General features: G+C 40.4%; 1 protein-coding gene across 1 annotated transcript in view; it reads left to right on the top strand.

The window, feature by feature from the left end:
* Positions 1 to 10,650: 10,650 nt before the first annotated feature.
* CSTF3 (cleavage stimulation factor, 3' pre-RNA, subunit 3, 77kDa) overlaps positions 10,651 to 23,168 on the top strand; it is a 79,605-nt gene continuing 67,087 nt past the window's right edge. Inside the window, exon 1 of the mRNA XM_011936367.1 lies at positions 10,651 to 10,871. Coding sequence (XP_011791757.1) covers positions 10,845 to 10,871 — 27 coding nt within the window. The 5' untranslated portion in view covers positions 10,651 to 10,844. The remainder of the gene's footprint in view (positions 10,872 to 23,168) is intronic.

The raw sequence follows: 23,168 nt of genomic DNA, 5'->3' as shown, positions 1-23,168 counted from the left end.
CCACATCTGTTAATGGATGTTTTGGTTCTTTGGTTTTTTTTTTTTTTTTGAGACCCTGTTTTACTCTGTTGCCCAGTTTGGAGTGCAGTAAAACGATCTCAGCTCACTGCAACCTCTGCCTCCCAGGTTCAGGCAATTCTACTGCCTCAGCCTCCCGAGCAGCTGGGATTACAGGTGTGTGCCACCATGCCTGGCTAAGTTTTGTATTTTTATTAGAGACGGAGTTTCACCATGTTGGCCAGGCTGATCTCGAACTCCTGGCCTCAAGTGATCCACTGGCCTCAGCCTCCCAAAGTGCTGGAATTACAGGAGTGAGCCACTGTGCCTGGCTGGTATTTTTAAATTTATACATGGTAAAATTCAGTCTTTTTTGGTGTATAACTCTATGAGTTTAACAAATGCATAGAATTTTGTATGTTTTTTTTAGTTTTTTTGTGTGTGTGTATATATTTTTAGTAGAGATGGGGTTTTGCCATGTTGCCCAGGCTGGTCTTGAACTCCTGAGCTCAGGCAATCCACCAACCTCGGCCTCCCGAAGTGCTAGGATTACAGGCGTGAGCCACTGCGCCTGGCCAGAATTTTGGAAATGCCCCACAGTGAAGGTACATATACCACCCAAAAACATTCTCATATTGCCCCTTCATAGTAAAACACTCCTTCTATACTTACCCCAGCAACCATTCATCTAGTCTCCAACCCTACAGTTTTTCCTTTTCCAGAATGTCATATAAATGGAATAAACTAGTATGTAGTCTTTTGAGTCTGGCTTCTTTTACTAAGCATAATGCATTTGAGATTCATCTATACTATTCCACATATAATAGTTACTCCTTTTAATTGCTGAATAGTATTTCGTTATGTAGATACTTACCACAGTTCATTTATCCAACATTAATTGAAAGACATTTGGTTTCTTTTCCAGTTTTGAGAGATTATAAATAAAGCTGTTATGCACATTTGTGTGTGGGTTTTAATATGAACACACATTTTTATTCATCTTGGGAAAATACATGAGTGGGATTGATGGGTCATATGGTAAGTATATATGTTTTACCTTATAAGAGACTGCCAAACTGCTTTCCAAAGTGTCTGGGGCTGGTCCAAAGGTCGTGAGTTATCTCAATTGATTGTTCACAGTCAGTTACAGATTGAACTCCTTGTTCTCTTTCCCTTGTTCTCACTGCTGCACTTGACTAGTCTTCAAAACAACAAAGTGTGCAGGACACTGGACAGTGAGTGTGGCACTGTTTTGATAAGTCTTGAAACCAGGTAGTGTAAGACCTCCAATTTTGTTCTTCTTTTCCCATATGGATTTTAGAATCAGCTCATCAATATCCTTAAAAAAACCTGCAGATATTTTGATTGTAATTGCTTTGAAACTATAGATCAATTTGGGAACAATTGACAACTTCATACTTTAAAAATCTGACATTGTTGGAAAACTTACTGCTGCAGCCTAATGTTTTTATAGTTGCACCCTAATGTTTAAATGCCTTCATGAAAGTGAAGTCTAGAATTTATTTTATTTATTTATTTATTTATTTATTTTTGAGACGGAGTCTTGCTCTGTCGCCAGGCTGGAGTGTAATGGCATAATCTCCACGCAACCTCAGCTCACTGCAACCTTCACTTCTCAGGTTCAAGTATTTCTCCTGCCTCAGCCTCCCGAGTAGCTAGGACCACAGGCGTGCGCCACCATGCCCAGCTAATTTTTGTATTTTTAGTACAGATGGAGTTTCACCATGTTGGCCAGGATGGTCTCGATCTCTTGATCTCATGATCTGCCCTCCTCGGCCTCCCAAAGTGCTGGGATTACAGGCGTGATCCACCTCACCTGGCCGAATTTATTTCTTTTTTAAAGGAATTTAGTAACCAGGCATTTAAATTTATACTGAGTTTCTGGAAGGCAGAGGCTGTATGCCGTTTATATTTGAATCACAGTGTACAAAAGATTCAAACTACAGAGCAGGACCTCAATAATGGCTTGCAGATTAAATATTTAAATATGAGGCTTTTAAATAATTCTACTTAAGTTTTCAGACATGATGAAGAATAGGGCATATGGAATTTTCATGATGCAAGAAGAAGAAACAACTACTTTTCCTTTCTAAAAAGAGCTATAGTAATGGTCCCTGGTGCAAGTAGGAGTAAGAAGACAGTAGAAACTGTCCCCAAACTAGTCACTCACAAGACTTAGATTCCCAAAATGTGAAGGCAAATTATTTTATAGGTGAGGATCATACAGTGACACAATGAGACTGATTTCTTGCATGTCAATACATACCTACACAAAAATTTGAACCAAAAACAAAAAACTTCTAATACAGCAGGTTATGTCTGTTGGTTTTTGTCATGTATAAAAATTGTGCATTCTTTTATTTAACTTCCTTAGTGAATTTCTTTCTAGGATTTCCCTTTAAGAAAAAATAATTACTCAATTAGTTTGCTGAAAAGCCTACATTTTGGTTTATTGTTTTATTTTATTTATTTATTTTTTGAGACAGAGTCTCGCTCTGTCATCCAGGCTGGAGTGTAATGGCGCGATCTCAGCTCACTGCAAACTCCGCCTCCTGGGTTCAAGCAATTCTCCTGCCTCAGCCTCCTCTAGTAATTGGGATTACAGGCGCCCACCACCATGCCCGGCTAATTTTTGTATTTTCAGTGGAGACGGATTTTCACCATGTTGGTTAGGCTGGTCTCAAACTCCTGACCTCAGGTGATCCGCCCACCTCAACCTCCCAAAGTGCTGGGATCACAGGCATGAGCCACCGCGCCCGGCAGGTTTATTGTTGAATAGTACTACAACAATCGTCATCGACCAATTTTCACATAGCTGTATTTCCAAGTTAGATGCTAAGGAATATATTACATCCTTTCCAACACAGAGATGGCATCAAATTATTTTACTAGTGATTATGTGACCAAGGTAATCAAAGGAGTAAAAATTATTATTATTTTTTCTTTACTACTGTTTGATGTGATGTGCTTCAAACAAATTTTTTTTTTTTTTTTGAGACAGAGTCTCGCTCTTGTCACCCAGGCTGGAGTGCAGTGGTGCAGTCTGGGCTCACTGCAACCTCCACCTCCTGGGTTCAAGCCAGTCTCCTGCCTCAGCCTCCCGAATAGATGGGATTACAGACACCCAACACCATGCCTGGCTAAATTTTGTATTTTTATTAGAGACAGGGTTTTGCCATGTTGGCCAGGCTGGTCTCCATCTTTTGACCTCGTGATTCACCTGCCTTGGCCTCATGAGCCACTGTGCCCAGCCAAATTGTTTTATTTCTGTATACATAAGCAGTACCTATATATACAGACTACTATATATGACTGCTAACTAGTGTCTAGATGAAAATATGACTCTATAAATTCATTGTTAATTGAACGTTTTAAATTATTTTTCCAATTACAGTGGTGGATTTGCACAGATTATTTTATTCTCTTTTGCTCAAGAACAGACCCTTGTCAAGCAATTGGCTGGGGTCAGGGGTGCATGTTGTAATTAAGGAAACTAGTTAGAGATAAATGAGCCACACTGGGATTAAAAACTATGACCTCATTGACAAAGAGTTCCAACTAACCGCACAGAGATAATAAATATATACTTGGAACTTTGCTTGCTCTCTTTTCCACAAGGGTTTTCTCTTTGGTCGCTGAAGTATGAAGACATTTTATTCTCTCTAAACTTTCAGCAGAACTCTTCATGCCAGAGATAGCACATTCCATCCTCTGTGTACTATTAGTAGTAAACAATAAAATGACCATCATAGAGTCTAAGTGTTTTTTGCCTCATAAAAGGAATTTAGAAGAGTCTTTGGATGAAAGTCACCATACAGAGTATAGAAGTAGTATTGTACTACTGTGCAGAGTATTATCACACCAAAGATTATGAGGCACACATACTTTACTGAGAGGATTTTGTGGGTCAAGTTCATGTACTGAAAACAGACATGGCATTTTAAATCATGTAAATTTATGGAATTATAGATTTTTCTCTTAGAGAATGAATAAATCCTTTATGTAATTCCCAGGATGAAGAATAGTAATGAAACTTGTGGAAGGGAAGTTCTAACATATTCATTACTTTTAAACAACACAAACTTGTTTTCAGAGTTGGTAAAAATTTGTTTTTAAAAATTACTTCTATTCCAAATGAATCATTAGGTGAATAGGCCCACATAAAAGGTGAGGGAACACAGAAAAAGAAGAGGAAAGAGGACAGGAATTGATAATTTGTCAAATTGTGGCTGTGTGACACTTTGGGTTCCAAAGAACAAACATTCATTCAGTCTTAGGGAAAAAGGGTTCAACCGTAAGGATATATGGGGTATAAAATTACAAGCCATTTCATAGCCAAGGCAATTCTAGGACTGATTACACCAGCGTCCACATATTCTCTCACTCTCTCCTTTGAGCATTAACCTTTTAAGTACATTAAACTTTAATTCATCAGTGTGGAGTGCATCTACTGGGTAGATTCTGACTCAACTGTCCACCCTAGACAGAAGTATTTAGCTTCCTCTCTTAGGAGGACAATAGGAGGCAGTATAGTCTATGTTATACTAGTTAGCATAGGTCCCACATCTTTTAAAACCAAAAATAGGCCAGGGTAGGGTGGCTTACACCTGTAATCCAAGCACTTTGGGAGGCCAAGGCAGGAGGATCCCTTGATAGAGCCTAGGAGTTCGAAACTTCAGTGAGCTATGATCGTGCCACTGCATCCCATCCTGGGCAACAGAGTGAGACTCCTGTCTCTAAATAAATAAAATAAAACCCCAAATAGCCCTCCACATTAATAAAAATTATATATGCCTAATATTTACTACAATGGAAAAAAGTATATGCATGTAATTGAAGACAAAAAGGGACTATGAGAAATAAAAATAGTTTTTCAAAGTGGTGAGATTATGATTAGCTTTTTTCTCTCAGTTTTTTCCAATGTTGTTTTAATATTTTGATGAATTTAAGAAAGTTTAAAAAACACTTAGAATAATGAAGATAATTTAGCAATGCTCATCCTTTTCAACCGACTATCTCTAGTTATTTTATTTTTCAAATAATGTCAAACTCAAGCAATAGAGTCCATTAAATTTAGGAAATGTGTATAAGATGTGTTTAACCAACATTCTGATTGAAGATGAGTCAATAGTCATTCCAGTCAGTTTCCTCATGTTACAGGGGGAATTCATTATTTGGAAGTGCTATACCTACTTTAAAAATAAAATCCCAGATATATCTGTGTCCCTCTCACACAAGCTGTTAAAATATTTGCCCGTCCCTCTACATAGCTGTAGTCACAGGCATGTTAACGTTTTCTGTAAAATAGATCAAAATATAAAGAAACATTAGGAAAATACAGCTTTTAGAATGAGGAGGGGACAGTACCAATGTATTTATAGCAAGTGTATATATTATATCAAGTAGAACAGACACTCAGCCTTTTATGACCAGTTTTAACTACGACATGCATGAGTTTTAAATAAGAAATAACTGTAGAAATATCCAAAGAATTTTAAAAATCCCAGGCCGGGCACAGTGGCTTACGCCTGTAATCCTAGCACTTTGGGAGGCTGAGGCGGGTGGATCATGAGGTCAGGAGTTCGAGACCAGCCTGGCCAATATGGTGAAATCCCATCTGTACTAAAAATACAAAAATTAGCTGGGCATGGTGGCATGAGCCTGTAGTCCCAGCTGCTCGGGAGGCTAAGGCAGGAGAACCACTTGAACCCGGGAGGTGGGGGTGGCAGTGAGCCAAGATCACAACACTGCAGACTCTGTCTCAAAAAAAATAATAAAAAGAAATAAAAAGAAAAATCCCATCAGTTGGTTAAGAGCTTTTTGCTTTATTATAAGTGATGTTTAATTGATTTCGGTTTTCAGATTCCAAAGAAAATTCCAAAACTAGTTTTCATAGCCAGCAGATACATTTCTAAGTGCTTGGGATGATGAATCACATAAAATATGTATTTTTGAGAGTGTTTAATTACAATGATTGTTCACCAATTAAATAATTGCCATTTATATTTCTAATAAAACTCTCAGATAAATTATAAGAAGTCAGTTTCTTTATCATATGATACATGGACTATATTCTAAAATTCTGATTACTATTTCTTAAGGATTCATGATAAGGAAGCAATGTTTTTACCAAGTTTGTTTAATTGTTAGATGGAAATTGTATTTGTCTGCCACCTGGGGGATTCACGGAAACATTGCAATTGGCAAAATTCATAGTCATAAAAATATTGCAATATATGTGTTAATGGTGTTGCATTTGTTTTATGAATGATGTTGACTGAAACACACACACACATAATTGTGGCCAAAAAAGTAGTTGCGCAAAACCAATAAACTTGTGTTCTGGATGTCAAGTGAAGAAAATGTTTCCAGGCCGGACACAGTGGCTTATAGCTATAATCCCAGCACTTTGGAAGGCCGAGGCAACAGGATCACTTGAGGCCAGGAGTTCGAGACCCTCATCTCTATAAAAAACTTAAAAATTAGCTGGGCATGGTGGTGCATGCCTGTAGTCCTAGTCACTTGGGAGGCTGAGGCAGGCGGGATTGCTTGAGCTTGAGGCCACAGGGAGCCATGATTTGTGCCATTGCACTCCAGCCTGAGTGAAAGCAAGACCTTGTTTTATTTATTTATATTTTCATTGTTAAGACTTTGCTGTGTGTGTGTGTGTGTGTGTGTGTGTGTGTGTTTTAAAAAAAAAGTTTCCAAAAGAAGGGAGTAATCAACTTCATCAAATACTGTTGGTAGAATCCCGTAAGATAAAGAGGACTAAAACTGACCGCTGCATTTGGCAATTGGGAAGTCATAGGTGACCAGGAAAAGAGCTGTTACTGGATGTTTTATAGTTGTTATTGCTATTGTGAGCAAATCTTTCTATTTATGATTTTTTCTTTTCTTTTTTTTCTTTTTCTTTTCGAGATGGAGTCTCACTCTGTCGCCCAGGCTGGAGTGTAGTGGCGAGATCTTGGTTCACTGTAAGCTCCACCTCCTGGGTTCAGGCCATTCTCCAGCCTCAGCCTCTGGAGTAACTGGGACTACAGGCGCCCGCCACCACACCCGGCTAATTTTTGTGTGTGTGTTTTTTAGTAGAGATGGGGTTTCACTGTGTTAGCCAGGATGGTCTCGATCTCCTGACCTTGTGATCCACCCACCTCGGCCTCCCAAAGTGCTGGGATTACAGGTGTGAGCCACCGCACCCGGACTATTTATGAATTTTTTCTAATCATCAATTTAAATTTTTTGAAACAGGGTCTCTCTCTGTCTCCCAGGCTGGAGAGAAGTGGTGTGATCATAGCTCACTGCAACTTTTAACTCCTGGGCTCAAATAATCCTCCCATTTCCCAAGTAGCTGGGACCACAGGCATGTGACACCAAAATCAGCTAATTTTTAAATTTTTTTTTAGAGGTGTCGTGTGATGTTGCCCAGGTTGGCCTCAAACTTCGGTGCTCAAGTGATCTTTCCCCCTTGGCCTCCTAAAGTGCTGGGATTACAAGCATGAGCTACCACACTCAGCCCCTTTATATCTTATGTTATGTGACTATGGAGGAGAATGTCATTATTCACAGAAAACACAAATTGACTATTTTGGGATTGTCACAATGTCTGTAATTTATTTTCATATTATTCTGTGAACAAAACCTGAAACTGTAATACTAAAAGACTCTAGGCAGAAAAATAAAAATAAAAAACAATCTGGCTCTCCCTGCCAAAAAAACTGTGTATGTAAATATATACATATAAAGCAAACACACCAAAATGTCAATCAAGGTGGTAGGTATATAGGTGTTCATTATATTATTATTTAAACTTTTATCTCCATATTTGTTAAAAACACTGGAAAAAATGGAGGCCAGGCGCCACAGCTTACGCCTGTAATCCCAACACTTTGGGAGACCAAGGCAGGAGGATTGCTTGAGTCCAGGAGTTCAAGATCAGCCTGGGGAACATGCTGAAACCCTGTCTCTACTAAAAATACAAAAATTAGCCAGGCATGGGGGCAGGCGCCCATAATCCTAACTACTCAGGAGGCTGAAGTTGGAGAATCGCTTGAACCTGAGAGGCAGAGGTTGCAGTGAGCCAAGATCTCACCACTGCACTCCAGCCTAGGCAACAGAGGGGGACCCTGTCAAAACAAAACAAAACAAAAAACTGGAAAAAATGGCATTTGAGTGAAACTCTGAAAGATACAGTATGAATACTGTTTTAAGACTTTGTTGTTCTTATGTCAGTTCAATAAAGAAAAATCAAAAAACAGATAAAAAGAGTAAATTTATGTGACACACAATGTAGATATAACCACTTTTAATTTTTTAAAGCTATATACAGGTTGAGGCCGGGTGTGGTGGCTCATGCCTGTAATCCCAGAACTTTGGGAGGCCAAAGCTGGTGGATCACCTAAGGTCAGGAGTCGGAGACCAGTCTGGCCAACATGGTGAAATCCTGTCTCGACTGAAAATACAAAAATTAGCCCGGCGTGGTGGCGGGAGCCTGTAATCCCAGCTACTCAGGAGGCTGAGGCACGAGAATTGCTTGAACCCAGGAGGCAGAGGTTGCACTGAGCCGAGATCGTGCCACTGCACTCCAGCCTGGGTGAAAGAGCAAGACTCAGTCTCAAAAAAAAAAAAAAAAAAAAGAGATATATACAGGTTGAGTATTCCTAATTCAAAAGTCTGGGCCAGGCACGGTGGCTCATGCCTGTAATCCCAGCACTTGGGGAGGCCAAGTTGGGTGGATCACTTGAGGTCAGGAGTTCAGACCAGCTCGGCCAACATGGTGAAACCCCATCTCTACTAAAAATACAAAAATTAGGCTGAGCGCCGTGGCTCACGCCTGTAATCCCAGCACTTTGGGAGGCCAAGGTGGGCGGCTCACGAGGTCAGGAGATCAAGACCGTCCTGGCTAACACAGTGAAACCCCATCTCTACTAAAAATGTCTGTAGTCCCAGCTACTCGGGAGGCTGAAGCAGGAGAATGGCCTGAACCCGGGAGGCAGAGCTTGCAGTGAGCCAAGATAGTGCCACTGCACTCCAGCCCCGGCTACAGAGTGAGACTCTATCTCCAAAAAAAAAAAGAAAGAAAGAAAATTAGCCGGGCGTGGTGGTGCGCGCCTGTAATCCCAGCTACTCAGGAGGCTGAGGCAGGAGAATCGTTTGAACCTGGGAGGCGGAGGGTGCAGTGAGCTGAGATCGCACCACTGCACTCTGGCCTGGGCGACAGAATAAGACTCTGCCTCAAGAGAAAAAAAAAAAAAATCCTAAATGTTCCAAAACTCAAAATGCTCCTAAATCTAACTTTTTAAGCACTGACATGACTCTCAAAGGAAATGCTCATTGGAGCATTTCAGATTTTGGATTTTTTGATTAGGGATGCTAAATTGGTAAGTATATATACGTAAAACACTTTCATATTCTGCTTTTCATTTCATACGGTGGTTGCCTTTCTGTCAGTCATCGTACATTAGCATCGGTTTGCTGCGTGACATTCCATTGCAGAGATAAATCTTGTGGTATTTTTAACTAGTCCTCCATTGCTGGATGGGGCAATGAACATCTGTTAATACACATCTTTTGCCCATGTGTCTGATTATATTAAGGGTAAGATTTCAGCCTATGGAAAGGGAGTAAGTGTAAGTTTGAGCAGAGGAAAGGAGATCTAAAAGAATAAGGCGAGTCTGGGAATAGTTCAACAGGTTACTTTGGGGCATCGAACCCCTGTAGGCTAGAAATGCTTGCAGACATCTTACAATGACGCTTAAATGGAAGAGCAGTTTCAGAAGACTTAGCTCATTTAATTTTTTTTCACGGTGTTAGCCAAGATGGTCTCGATCTCCTCACCTCATGATCCGCCCGCCCCGGCCTCCCAAAGTGCTGCGATTACAGGCGTGAGCCACCACGCCCGGCCTAGAACTCCTGATCCATTCGTCTTGGCCTCCCAAAGTGCTGGGATTACAGACGTGGGTCACCACGCCCGGTCAATCTCATTTAATCTTAATGCCAGATACTGTTCCTAACACCTTTCTATGTATAATTTATTTCAGTTGCAGGTACTATTATTCCCATCGATAGGCCAGAAAGCTGAGGTACGAAGTTTAATTACTTATCTTCGTTAAAATCCAAGCAGTCTGGGCTCCAATCATATCCACTTTGCAGTCAAGGAACGATGCTGAGATGTCGAGCTGAAAATCTAGGTCTCACAGACTTCAAAACTTTCTACATAAGAGTAGACGGCGGCAGTAAAAATTAACGTGGGCTTGATCTATCCCTCCCACCCCCAAGAAAAGTAAAAAGCAGGAAGTGAGACCAGCGAAAACCTTCAGGGATTCCTTATCCCCTAAATATAGGAGGCATTTAACGGTTAGCATTGCTGACTAGCAATCAGGCTTCAACTGTGAGGAGCCAGGCTCTAAAGCTTTTTAACTGAATTTCAAAAAGCGCGCGAGCCTCCAGGCGAAACAAATTCCCGCCTTCCAGCCGGTTGGAGGCGGCTCAGCAACAGCCTCTCCAGGCTGGGGTAGTGACGTCAGCCCAGGAATTCGGCCCGCCCCGGGATCTCGCTGCCTTCTGCACGCTCGAAATAACCAACGAGTCGCGAAATTAGCCCCGCCCATTGCCCCGGAAGTTAATGCGGAAGCCACACACCCCCTCCTCGGCCGGCAGGGGCGCAGCCATTTTAATTCATATCTGAGTGGGCGGTGGCGATTGGTGTTGGCGGTCTGGCTCAGCTGGGCAGGGGGTAACTTTACTGATTTGGGGGTGGTTTTTAGTTTAATTTTTCTTTTCTAGCTTCCCATCGACGGTCAGTGCGCACGTTGTAATCAGCTGAGGCCATGTCAGGAGACGGAGCCACGGAGCAGGTGAGGAAGGAGAGTGGTGGGGCCTCGTGGCGACCTCTTCTCCACGTCTGTTCCTCCGACTGCTCCAGACATGTTCGCCTGAGGAAGGAATTGGGTCTAGTGAACCCTGGGGACGGGGTATATACAAGAGTGGTGGGAGTGGGGAGCAAGATCTGATTAAAATTTATTTTTTTTTTTACTTCCCTGTCTCAGGCACGAATACGAGTAAATACTTGATTTAGACAATAGCCGGTAGGCTGCTTCGTCCTATTTAGATTCATGGGACTACCCCAGATGGGATGCTTTCCTTTGATATCGCTTTGGTATTAGAGTGGGTAGGAATTATTTTAACGCGCACCCGCCGTTTTAGAAAAACTTGACAGTGTTTCTTTCACCCAGCCAAATGTAGTGTACCCAGAAATAGGTTACTAGTTTGAGAAATATTTGAGACAAAGCTAATCTGGAGAATTAAGATTTAAAAGAGCGAGTGAAGAAAGAAGCAAGTTATGCTGTGGTTTTGGGAATATTGTGGCTTTCTTTCGTTTTCTTCCTTTTCTCCCTTTTAGTCACATTTCATTTTCGTTTTTCCAGCTACATAAACATTGCAGGTATATGATAAGTTAAAAATGAGAAGTCTGTTTTGGCCACTGTAAATAAAAGCATGTTTTAGTAGTAAATATGAGTGACAACTAAATATTTAAAAATTCAGACTTTTAGGTTAGATTAGTGTGGTTTGTTTCTTTTGCCCTTTGTATTCAGAATTTTGTAGGAGAGTACCTTTTAGTGTGAGAGAGGAAGCTAAATAGTTTTGAAATATGCCATTAAATTTGTTTTTCGATCTAAGTCCTGGTGTGTTTAGATAAATACAGTTTCTAAAATGGAGGCTAGGTAGCCTGCAGTCTCAATTTCCTGAAATTTCCCATTGCCATAGCAACGACATGCACTTAGATTTTCATTTTTCAGGTTCCCTAGCTTATAACGTGGAAGATATTATTGAAGGTTGACAGAGATGAGGCAAAATAGGAGCGTTCTATTGCATAGTCTGTAAGACTGTAGATTTCATTTTGTCGGCAGTTTGACTAAATTGTTTTGTGTTTGCTCGAGGACTGGTTTCAGTCCAGAAATCTTCGCACTATTTACATTTTACATACTGTTAGCATGCCCGAGCATGCAAAGTCTTAAAATTACTGTATCAGAACTGTTTACTTCTTTTCTGATGTAGTATTTGTCATCTGAAAGTGAAGGATTATTAACTGAGGTTTCATTGAAAGTTTCCGAAATTCATTGTTAATTTTTAGAATTTATCTAAAATGACAAAGACACAGAAATGTTACCATGACCTCTTGAATGTTTTAGAACTGTGGTGTTTCCTTGGGGCAGACAGATGGTGGTGAAAATTTGTAGAAAAAGTATTTCCCCCAAGGGTTTTATTGTGCAAAGTTTAGAACATAGAGAAAAGCTGAAAGAAAAGTGCAGTGAACACCTGTAGGACAACTCTTCACCTGGAATCAACAGTTGAAAGCCTTGCCATACTTGCTTTATCTCCCCATGCTGATTAGTTGAGAACAGGGTCTCTGTCACTCAAGCTAGAGTGCTGTGACACCTTCACAGCTTACTGTAGCTTCTTCCTCCCTGCGCTTTGTGATCCTCCCACCTCAGCCTCCTGAGTAGCTGGGAGTACAGGCGCGCGCCACCATGCCCAGCTAATTTTTTTTTTTTGAAACGGAACCTCAAGCCCTGTTGCCCAGACTGGAGTGCAGTGGCGCGATCTCGCCTTACTGCAGCCTCCGCCTCCTGGGTTCAAGCGATTCTCCTGCCTCAGCCTCCGGAGTAGCTGGGATCACAGGCGCCCGCCACCATGCCCCGCTGATTTCTGTATTTTAAGTAGAGACGGGTTTCGCCACGTTGCCCAGGCTGGTCTTGAACTTCTGACCTCAAGTGATCTGCCTGCCTCTGCCTTCCAAAGTGCTGGAATTACAGGCGTGAACCACCGCACCCGGCCTAATTTTTGTAGTTTTTTTTTGTAGAGACAGGAATTCGCCATGTTGCCCAGCCTGGTCTTGGAACTCCTGGGCTCAAGCGATTCGCCCATCTCAGTGTCTCCCTGTGTTCGGATTACAGACAGGCACGAGTCACCATGTCTGGTCCATGCATGTTTGTTTGAAAGCATGTTGACACTTTGCAGCCCAAATATTTCAGCATTCTCATATAAATAAGAGCAAAATGTTGTTACATAACCTCCATACCATTTCCCCACCCAAGAAAATAATAATATTTCTAAAATCTAGTCCTTCAAATTTCCCCACTTGTCCCAAGAATATGTTTTTTTTTTTTTTTTAACCTGAATCAATCTAGATTTACATATTGAATCATTTGCTTTTGTCTCTTTTAGTAGTCCCAGTATTCTCTCCTGGGGCTGTTGTCTATTTGAGGAGTCAAGGACACTTACACTGCTTTTCTGGGTGTATTTGTTTTTTGTTGTTTATTTGCTTGCTTGCTTTTGGTTTGGGGTTGATGATGTCATTTAACTTGTCCCTTCATCTTATGTATTTCCTGAAAACTTTACAGTTAGGTCTATACTCAACCTTGATATTTGGGTTAAGTATTTTTGTATAGCATACTTAACATTAGTAGGCGCTTCTGCTGGGTTCTGTTGGATGGTTCTGTTTGATCACTTGGTTTAGGGTGATCTTCTCATTGTTAAGGGTCATGTTCCCCTTTGCAGTTAATAATCCGTGAGTTGATACCATGTTCTTTAATCACCTTATACCTAGTTATCAATTGATAAATCATGACTAAATCAGCTATTACATTGGAAGTAGCAATGGTGGTTTTTTTGTTTTGTTTTTAAAATCCACAATTCTATTGGTCTGTGTCTGTTTACTGGCTCATACTTTCTGCAAAAAAGACCTTTTTTTCTCCCTGAAGATTAAGTATCGCTATGGATTCATGGATTTCTCTTAGTGTGTTAATATCAGTGATAGCCGTTTTTATTTTGCACGCTCAACTTGTCCAAACCTTTTTGGTGGCTCGTATATCTTTTCCTTCAGTCTGAAAGGCAATTTAGACATCTGATTATCAACAAGGAAGTCATCTTCATATAGCCTTTTCTTTAACTTTTTAATAATACATTTCAAACATATAAGAAAAGTAGTATAATATATGAAGTACCTGTCATAGAGCTTCAATTTACGGCTAATCTTGTTTCCTCTGTGACTTCATTTGCTTCTCCCACCCTCATTACTTCAAAGCAAATCCTAGATACTTTATTCAGCTTCAACTAAAATAGCCATTAAATAACACCTTAAGGAGTGACTGATGGAAAATATGAATGAGCTGCACCTTGTGTGATGTTTAAGACAATATTGAAAATCTGGAGGAAAAAAGAGTATCCAAAATGACCTGAAATCATGGATGAGAAAAACAAACTGAATGAAACTAAAGAATAATAAGAAAAAAATTAAAACCACTCTGAATCATGGATTTGCTTTGGAAAAATGCCAAGGGATGGGGTAGATAAAGAGTCCTACAAGATGCAGGTGTAGATTTAGCTTTTTAGTAGCACTGAAGTTCAAGTTTGTAGAATAAACCTGATTCTTAACTTTGTTACTGAAATATACGGATAGTCATTTCTCTCTTGGTGCTAAGATTTGTGATTCGTGCCCCCTAACAGGGAAATTATTGCAGACAAGCAAAATCACTGCAAGGTTTATTGCTGTGATTTTTTTGTTTGTTTGTTTTTTAACTCTAGTAAGGAAGTTCAATTTTGCATGTAGAGAGCTGCTGGAATTACCTTATAGTGTTCAAGGATACTCTTCTGAAGCCCCTTGCTTATTGTTTTTGCCAGTTTAATGGTAATAAAACTATTTGCATATAGGTTGATCCCCCTGCCAAACATAGGATTTCTGTGTGGAATTATGGCTGTATTATTTATTTCATGGTTTTGTTTTTTTGTGTTTATTTTTTGTTTTTTTTTGAGATGGAGTCTTGCTCTGTTGCCCAGGCTAAAGTGGAGTGGCGTGATCTCGGCTCACTGCAACCTCTGCCTCCTAGGTTCAAGCAATTCTGCCTCAGCCTCCTGGGTAGCTGGGATTACAAGCACACGCCACAATGCCCAGCTAATTTTTTTGTATTTTTAGTAGAGATGGGGTTTCACCATGTTGACCAAGCTGGTCTTGAACTCCTGACCTCAAGTGATCTGCCCGCCTTGGCCTCCCAAAGTGCTGGGATTGCAGGCGTGAGCCACTGTGCCCGGCCGTGGTGTTTTTTTTTTTTTTTTTTATTCCTGATTCACCTTTTGATCCCTTTCTTAGGTCCATTTAACCTTGTGCACTACTCTTACAGCATTTAATATGCTGTTATTTAGAGTTCTTCCATTGGGTTTTGAGCTTCTTGAGTTGAAGAGATGGCGTTATTCATCTTTATGTCTTAAAGACCTAAGAAATAATATTTTGATGCTTAAAAGTGTTCAGTAAATGAATGGATTAAGTTTGCATTTAGGCTATATATATGCAGTACATTACAAATTTCTCCAATAATTTAAACTATTGGGAAGACAGGTACATCGTAATATTTGGGGCATAAGAGTGGATGGTTCTCTCTCAATCTGTTTCCAGTGTGTGGTTGATTCTTCAAGTTTTGTTGGATAAGAGGAGGAAGAGGTATGTGTTTGGCCTCATCAATTCATATGAACCCTTAAGGCCCTAAAATTTTCTCTCTCTACTCTTAGAAATAATAGTTTACTTTACAAATTTTTATTTATTTACTATTTAGGTAGAGAGGAAGTCCCACTATGTTTCCCAGGCTGGTCTTGAGCTCCTGGACTTAAGTGATCCTTCTGCCTCAGCCTCCCAAACTGTTGGGATTACAGGTGTGAGTCCAGCCGTATTTCACCTTTTAAACAATATATAACCTGTCCTAGAATTTGGAATGCCTAAATTACAAGCCAAATGATCCTCAGCTTGGAAAAACTATATGACTCTAAGAAGCACAAATTAATTGCCAGTAGTTCTTAACAAAGGAGCATTTAGGCTCATAAATACATGTTTTTAGTGAAAAATAATTTTGGGAAGATTTAGAAAATATGAAGAGTATTTGTCCTATTGTATACTTATTAATAAGGAAAGAAAAAGTTGAAACATCCACAGTGTTGAAACCTGAAACCTGGTTATTTCATTAGGTAACCATTAGTTCTTAAGCTGTTTAGAAGTAACAGAGTTGCCAATTTTAGTCAAGGTGCATATGTGTAGGGGTTTGAAGAGGCAGAGAAAGAGCCAATTATGTGTGTTGGACAATGTATGTTTTTGGACTTATTTTTTCCAAAATCTTTCTGTAACAACCTTTCCTAGTTTTCTTCCTCCTATTTTTAGTGATACTTGTTTGGTGTAACAGTTTTGGTTAGGCAAATTGATTTGATCTTTATTATTGATATTTCTTAGGAAACTAGCGCATATCAAATATTCTGTTTGGGGACAATTGTTCCTAAGAGAAATTGCTCTGTGCTTAAAGAATGAAAATTGGGTTTTTCTTAGAGATACAGCAGAAAGGTACTGTGTTAGGTGATATTGCATTCCTTCGCCATTATTTCAGGGAATGTAGGCGTTTACATCCCAGATAGACCTTCAGAAGGGCAAAATCTGTATTTGGGTGTTTTTACCTATTAATTGGACAATTGCCCATACAAATTCATGATTTTAAGCTTTTTTTAAAAAATAAACCTTCGATTTGGTGACAGTGATTTTAAGCTTTTCTACCATGTCTCTGAATCTTTCTCTTTAGATAGGACCTACTTGTGAATTTGAGTCTTTTTGTTTGTTTTGTTGGACAGTTGGTAATGGTGTGAGAATCGGGCTAAAAAAAGGATTTGAGTTGGCCGTTGTTTAAACTATTTTTAGATTAATGGACAACTTAGGATACATAGTAAATATTGGATAAAATCAGAAGGGCAAAGCTTCTGTGTGTCCTAATTGATGTTTTTCTAATGTTTGACTTAATTTATTTAGTGTATTAAATCTGGATTACTCATATTTGATAGAAGTCTCGTCTTTTAAGTTCCAAACGGTTAAATTTTTTTTTTTTTTTTTTTTTAATTTGAGATGGAGTCTGGCTCTGTCGCCCAGGCTGGAGTGCAGTGGCCGGATCTCAGCTCACCGCAAGCTCCGCCTCCCGGGTTTACGCCATTCTCCTGCCTCAGCCTCCCGAGTAGCGGGGACTACAGGCGCCCGCCACGTCGCCCGGCTAATTTTTTGTATTTTTTAGTAGAGACGGGGTTTCACCGTGTTAGCCAGGATGGTCGATCTTCTGACCTCGTGATCCACCCATCTCGGCCTCCCAAAGTGCTGGGATTACAGGCTTGAGCCACCGCGCCCGGCCGGAAATTTTAATTTATATTTTGTAGCTATTTGTTTCCTAGGGGATGAATATGCAAGTTTACTAAGCAGATAATGGTAATAATTATTTGAAGCAGTATGTTAAGCCAAGATCTTTATTTTATTTTATTTTTATGTATTTATATTTTTTGAGACGGAGTCTTGCACTTCTGCCTGGCTGGAGTGCAGTGGCGCGATCTCTGCTCACTGCAAGCTCCGCCTCCCGGGTTCACGCCATTCTAGCTGGGACTACAGGCGCCCGCCACCACGCCCTCACGTCCGGCTAATTTTTTGTATTTTTAGTAGAGACAGGGTTTCACCGTGTTAGCCGGGATGGTCTTGATCTTCTGACCTCCTGATCCGCCCGCCTCAGCCTTCCAAAGCGCTGGGATTACAGGCGTGAGTCACCACGCCCAGCCCAAGATCTCTTTTTTTAAGTTTTCGAGTTGTTTGTATGTTTAGATTTTTAATCTATGGACGATTTGGAGGGATTATTTTTGTTTTGTATTGTAGGATACATGTTCAGTTTCATTCACAGCAAACATGAAGTAGGATTTGATTGCATTGGTAAAGGAACACAGAACTAAGCTGACATCTGGTCCTAATATCCGGTCTCAGTGTGACACCTGTCACATACAGTACTTTATTATCTAGGCATATGAATGGAATCAGTTAAGTTAACTCCTCTATGAAAGTCTCAGCAGGGCACCGTGGCTCACACCTGTCTGTAATCCCAGCACTTTGGGAGGCTGAGGCTGGCAGATCACTTGAGGTCAGGAGTTCAAGACCAGCCTGGTGAAACTCCAACTCTACTAAAAATACAAAATTAGCTGAGTGTGGTGGTGCATACCTGTAATCCCAGCTACTTGGGAGGCTGAGGCAGGAGAATCCCTTGAACCCGGGAGTCAGAGGTTGCGGTGAGCTAAGGTAGAGCCCCTGCACTCCAGCCTAGGTGACAGAGCGAGACTCTGTCTCAAAAAAAAAAAAGTCTTACAGAGTACTACTCAGGTCTACTTTTAATTTTGAAAAAAAGTTAACCACAGAGAGAGACTTAAGACTTCAAATATGTAGTATATTTAGTTTTCTTAATAGTTTAGCAAAAAATTCACTTGGAATGACAAGTTTGTTGCCACCTTATTTTTAATGAAACATGACATTTGGAAAACATCTGTGGAACAGATATTTCTTAAAGTGAAGCCCATGGCCCATTTGTGTCATGATTAGGTGCTTTATAAAAGTATAGATACGTAGACTCTCATTTCAAACCTAACTGTTAAGTGGGGCTGAGACTCTTCATTTGAAACAGGTGCCACAGTGGTTTTTATGTGAATAAAAGCTTGCAGACCACAGAGTTAGATGATACCTGGTTGTTTTAAAATACATTCTTGATAAATAAGTGGATGAAAAAATGGCAGATATTTGAGGATGGTATTTTACTGATTTTTGCTGCCCACCTGCTCCCCACCCCCATATATTTAGTTATTAACCTAAATAGTGAGAAATATTCATTATAAAACCCGGGTTGAGACTCAGCTCTGCGTTTTCTGTTGGTCATAGTAAAAAGCTTACATATTAAATCTTTCAGTCTACCATTTTTCTCCCCCTCTATTCATACTTTTGTGTTATCACTTTAATGATCCCTACTTTAACTTAATTTCAACATGACCGCTAGTATAACACCCTTCTAGTTTATCATGAAAGTAGCTATTTGAAGAAAGAGAATTATCTTTTTTTTTTTTTTGGTCCGTTTTATCTGCATAGTATAAATGGAAGAAATTAGATTATTATTATTACTGTTATTATTATTATTATTATTTTTGGAGACCAAGTCTCGTTCTGTTGCCTAGGCTGGAGTGCACTGGCGTGATCATAGCTCACCACAGCCTCAACCTCCTGGCCTCAAGGACTCCTCCCACCGCAGCCTCCCAAAGTGCTGGGATTACAGGTGTGACCCACCGTGCCCAGCCTTAAATTATATTATTATTTCAGTCATTAACATGATAGTGTCTGTCACTTCTTCACATCCCACCCTCCCATTAACAACTTCCTAATAAAAGTTACGAGCTCATATAGAAAGAAAGTGGTTAGGAGTTTCAATAAAGCATAACTCATAGGGCTTTCCAGAGGCTATATCACCTATCTGCAGTTATATGTAAAGGCTATTAAAAATGGTCTTTCCTCCCTTTTCCAACTACGTAACTGTAAGGCTGCAATTTCTTCATGTTTTTCATCTAAAACAATATATTGTAACAGATACATTGTTTTGTTTGATTGAAAGAAGCAGATAATGTCTTCTATTCAGCCAGACATTTAAAAGATCATGAAAATGTAAAATGGTGCCATTCTTTTGACTTTTTTTTATTTTGGAAAATTTCCTTTGAAAAAAATATTTATATTGATATTTAAGGAATTTATTATTTTTAAATGAATTAAATACTTTAATTTTTTGTTTTAATTTCTTTTTCTTTTTTTTTTTTTGAGGCAGAGTCTCGCTCTGAAGCCCAGGCTGTAGTGCCATGGCACAATCTCGGCTCACTACAAGCTCTGCCTCCTGGGTTCACCCTATTCTCCTGCCTCAGCCTCCCAAGTAGCTGGGACTACAGGTGCCTGCCACCACGCCTAGCTAATTTTTTGTATTTTTAGTAGAGATGGGATTTCACCGTGTTAGCCAGGATGGTCTCGATCTCCTGACCTCGTGATCTGCCCGCCTCGGCCTCTCAAAGTGCTGGGATTACAGGCGTGAGCCACCATGCCCGGCCTGTTTTAATTTCTAATGTAAGAAGCAATATAATCCTTTTGGACTCCTCTATTATTAGTATTTATTTTTATTTTTATTTTTTGGAGACAAGAGTCTTACTCTGTTGCCCAGGCTGGAGTGCAGTTTCGCGATCTCAGCTCACTGCAGCCTCCGCCTCTCGGGTTCAAGCGATTCTCCTGCCTCAGCCTCCCAAGTAGCTAGGACTACAGGCATGTGCCACCACACCCGGCTAATTTTTTGTATTTTTAGTAGAGACGGGGTTTCACCAAATTGGCTAGGCCGGTCTCAAACTTCTGACCTTGTGATCCGCCCACCTTGGCCCCCCAAAGTGCTGAGATTACAGGTGTGAGTCAATGTGCCCAGCCCAGGCTCCTCAATTTTTAAGAGTGTAAAGCAATCCTTTGCAAAGTATTTGAGAATAGTTGGAATAGTACATGGTGCCTGTGAAGCCAAGATCGTAAGTTCTATTTCTCTGAGTTAGTTAGCTTCACATAACAGAAGGTTAAACACAGAAAGTGGCAAGGCAACCCACAGAGTAGGATAAAATTTTTGTAAATCATGTCTGATAAGGGATTTGTGACCCTAACATGTAAAAATTCATTAATGAAGAAACCCAGCCAGGTGCGGTGGTGCACGCCTGTATTCCCAGGTATTTGGGAGGCTGAGGCAGGAGGATTGATTGATCCCAGGAGTTCAAGTCCAACCTGAGCAACATAGCAAAACTATGCTTCTAAAAAGTAATAATAATAAGTCCAGTTTTTGTTTTATTTATTCTTATTTTTTCAAGACGTAGTCTCGCTCTGTCGCCCAGGCTGGAGTGCAGTGGCACAATCTTGGGTCAATGGAACCTCTCTGCCTCCCGGGCTCAAGGGATCCTCCCACCTTAGCCTCCTGAGTAGGTGGGATTACAGGTGCCTGCCACTGTCCCTGGCTAATTTTTTTGTATTTTTAGTAGAGACGCGGTTTCACCATGTTGGCCAGGCTGGTCTCAAACTCCTGATAAGTCCAGTTTTTAAATGGAGAAAATATTTGAACAGACATTTCTCCAAAGATGTACAAATGGCCAATAAGAAAATGAAACGATGCTCTACTTTGATAGCCATCAGAGAAATGTAAATCAAAACCACAATGAGATATCATTTCAGACCCATAAGGATGGCTATAATAAAAAAAAAATCAAATGTTGGTAAGGATATGGAGAAATTAGAACCCCTTATACACTGGAAATGTAAATGTAAATGCCCCTTTAAAGTCTGTTAGTTCTTAAGTAGGTAAAACATAGAGTTACCACATTACTTAGCAATTCCATTTCAAGGTATATATCCAAGAAAATGGAAAACACACAAAGTGAGCTCCACAAAGAAATCTTATACACTAATGTTCATGGTAACATTATTTGTAATAGCCAAAACTGGAAATAATCCAAGGTCCATAAATAAATTAAATGTAGGATACGCACATAATGGAATATTGTCAAAAGAAAAGTACTTAATATATGCAAAAACATGAACTTTGAAAACATGCTAACCGAAAGCCCAAAACAAGACCAGTCATGGTAGCTCATGGCGGAAATCCCAACACTTTGAGAGGCCGAGGCAGGTGGATTGCTTGAGCCCAGGAGTTTGAGACCAGCCTGGACAATATGGCAAAACCCCATCTCTATAAATGTAAAATTTAGCTGGGCATGGTGGCACATGCCTGTAGTTCATTATTGGGAGGTCTAGATGGGAGGATTGATTGAGCCCGGGAGGTTGAGGTTGCAGTGGGCCGTGATTGTATTCGAGCCTGGGTGACAGTGAGATCCTGTCTCAAAGAAAAAAGAAAATTAGAAACAAAAAAAACACATAGTGTATGGTTACGTTAAATATGGGCACATCCCTAGAGACAAAGTAGATTAGTAATTGCCTAGGGCTCAGGGATTGGAGGGAAATGGAAGGGATTGCTAACAGGTACAGATTTCTCTTTGGGGTGATAAAATGTTTTAAATTTGTGATGGTTCTATAAACTTGAATGTATTCATAAATAAAAACCATTGAGTTAATACACTTCAGATGGGTGAATTGTATGCATGTGAATCACATCTCAAGTCAGTGCTAAAAAAGAAATTATAAAAGGTTAAATACATGATATGCTTACCCTACTTTCAAACTTTTTTTTTTTTTTTTTGGAGACAGGATCTGGCTCTGTTGCCCAGGCTGGAGTGCAGTGGTGTGATCTTGGTTCACTGCAACCAATACCTCCTGGGCTCAAGCCATCCTCTCACCTCATCCTCCCAAGTACCTGGGATTACAGATACCTGCCACCACACCCAGCTAATTTTTGTGTTTTTTGGTAGAGACAGAGTTTTGCAATATTGCCAGGCTGGTCTCCAACTCCTGAGCTCAAGTGATCCATCTGCCTCGGCCTCCCAAAGTGCTGGGATTATAGGGGTGAGCCACTGTGCCTGGCCCCCCTACTTTCTTTCTTTTAACCAGTTTTACATGGTTGTGTTATTCACAGAGAAAATAAAATTAAGTCATTTAGTAATATGTGAGCTTTGATAACTAGTCCAGTTTTTGCTCTACTCCTTTGATTTGGGGTCCCCTGCCTCTTCCCCGTTAACATCACCTGAAGAATGATATTGGGATTATAGGTTATTTCAAAAGCAAAACTGGATTTTGATAGTTTTTTATAGTAATAAGTTGTTGGGGTGCATAAGCATGGGACAGCTGTTCTTGCTACACTAAGCAGTTTGTTACAGAAGGGCACTGGAAACTTGCCCTGTTTTCTCTTCTTTTTTTTTTTTTGGTTTGAGACAGAGTCTCTGTTGCCCAGGCTGGAATGCAGTGATATGATCTTGGCTCGCTGCAACCTCCACCTCCCGAGTTCAAGCGATTCTCCTCCCTCAGCTTCCCAAGTAGCTGGGATTACACGGGCCTGCCACCACGCCTGGCTAATTTTGTTGTTGTTGTTTGTTTTGTTTTCAAGATGGAGTCTGGCTCTGTCACCCAGGCTGCAGTGCAATGGCATGATCTCGGCTCACTGCAACCTTTGCCTCCTGGGTTCAAGCAATTCTCTTGCCTCAGCCTCCCAAGTAGCTGGGACTACAGGCACGCACCACCATGCCCAGCTAATTTTGTATTTTTAGTAGAGACAGAGTTTCACCATGTTGGCCAGGCTGGTCTTGAACTCCTGACCTCAAGTGATCCACCT

This window comes from Colobus angolensis, unplaced genomic scaffold (genome assembly GCF_000951035.1).
Source record: "Colobus angolensis palliatus isolate OR3802 unplaced genomic scaffold, Cang.pa_1.0 Scaffold152, whole genome shotgun sequence".
Lineage (NCBI taxonomy): Eukaryota > Metazoa > Chordata > Mammalia > Primates > Cercopithecidae > Colobus > Colobus angolensis.
Note: the sequence above shows the minus strand (reverse complement) of the source record. Positions and strands in the feature narration are given on the sequence as shown.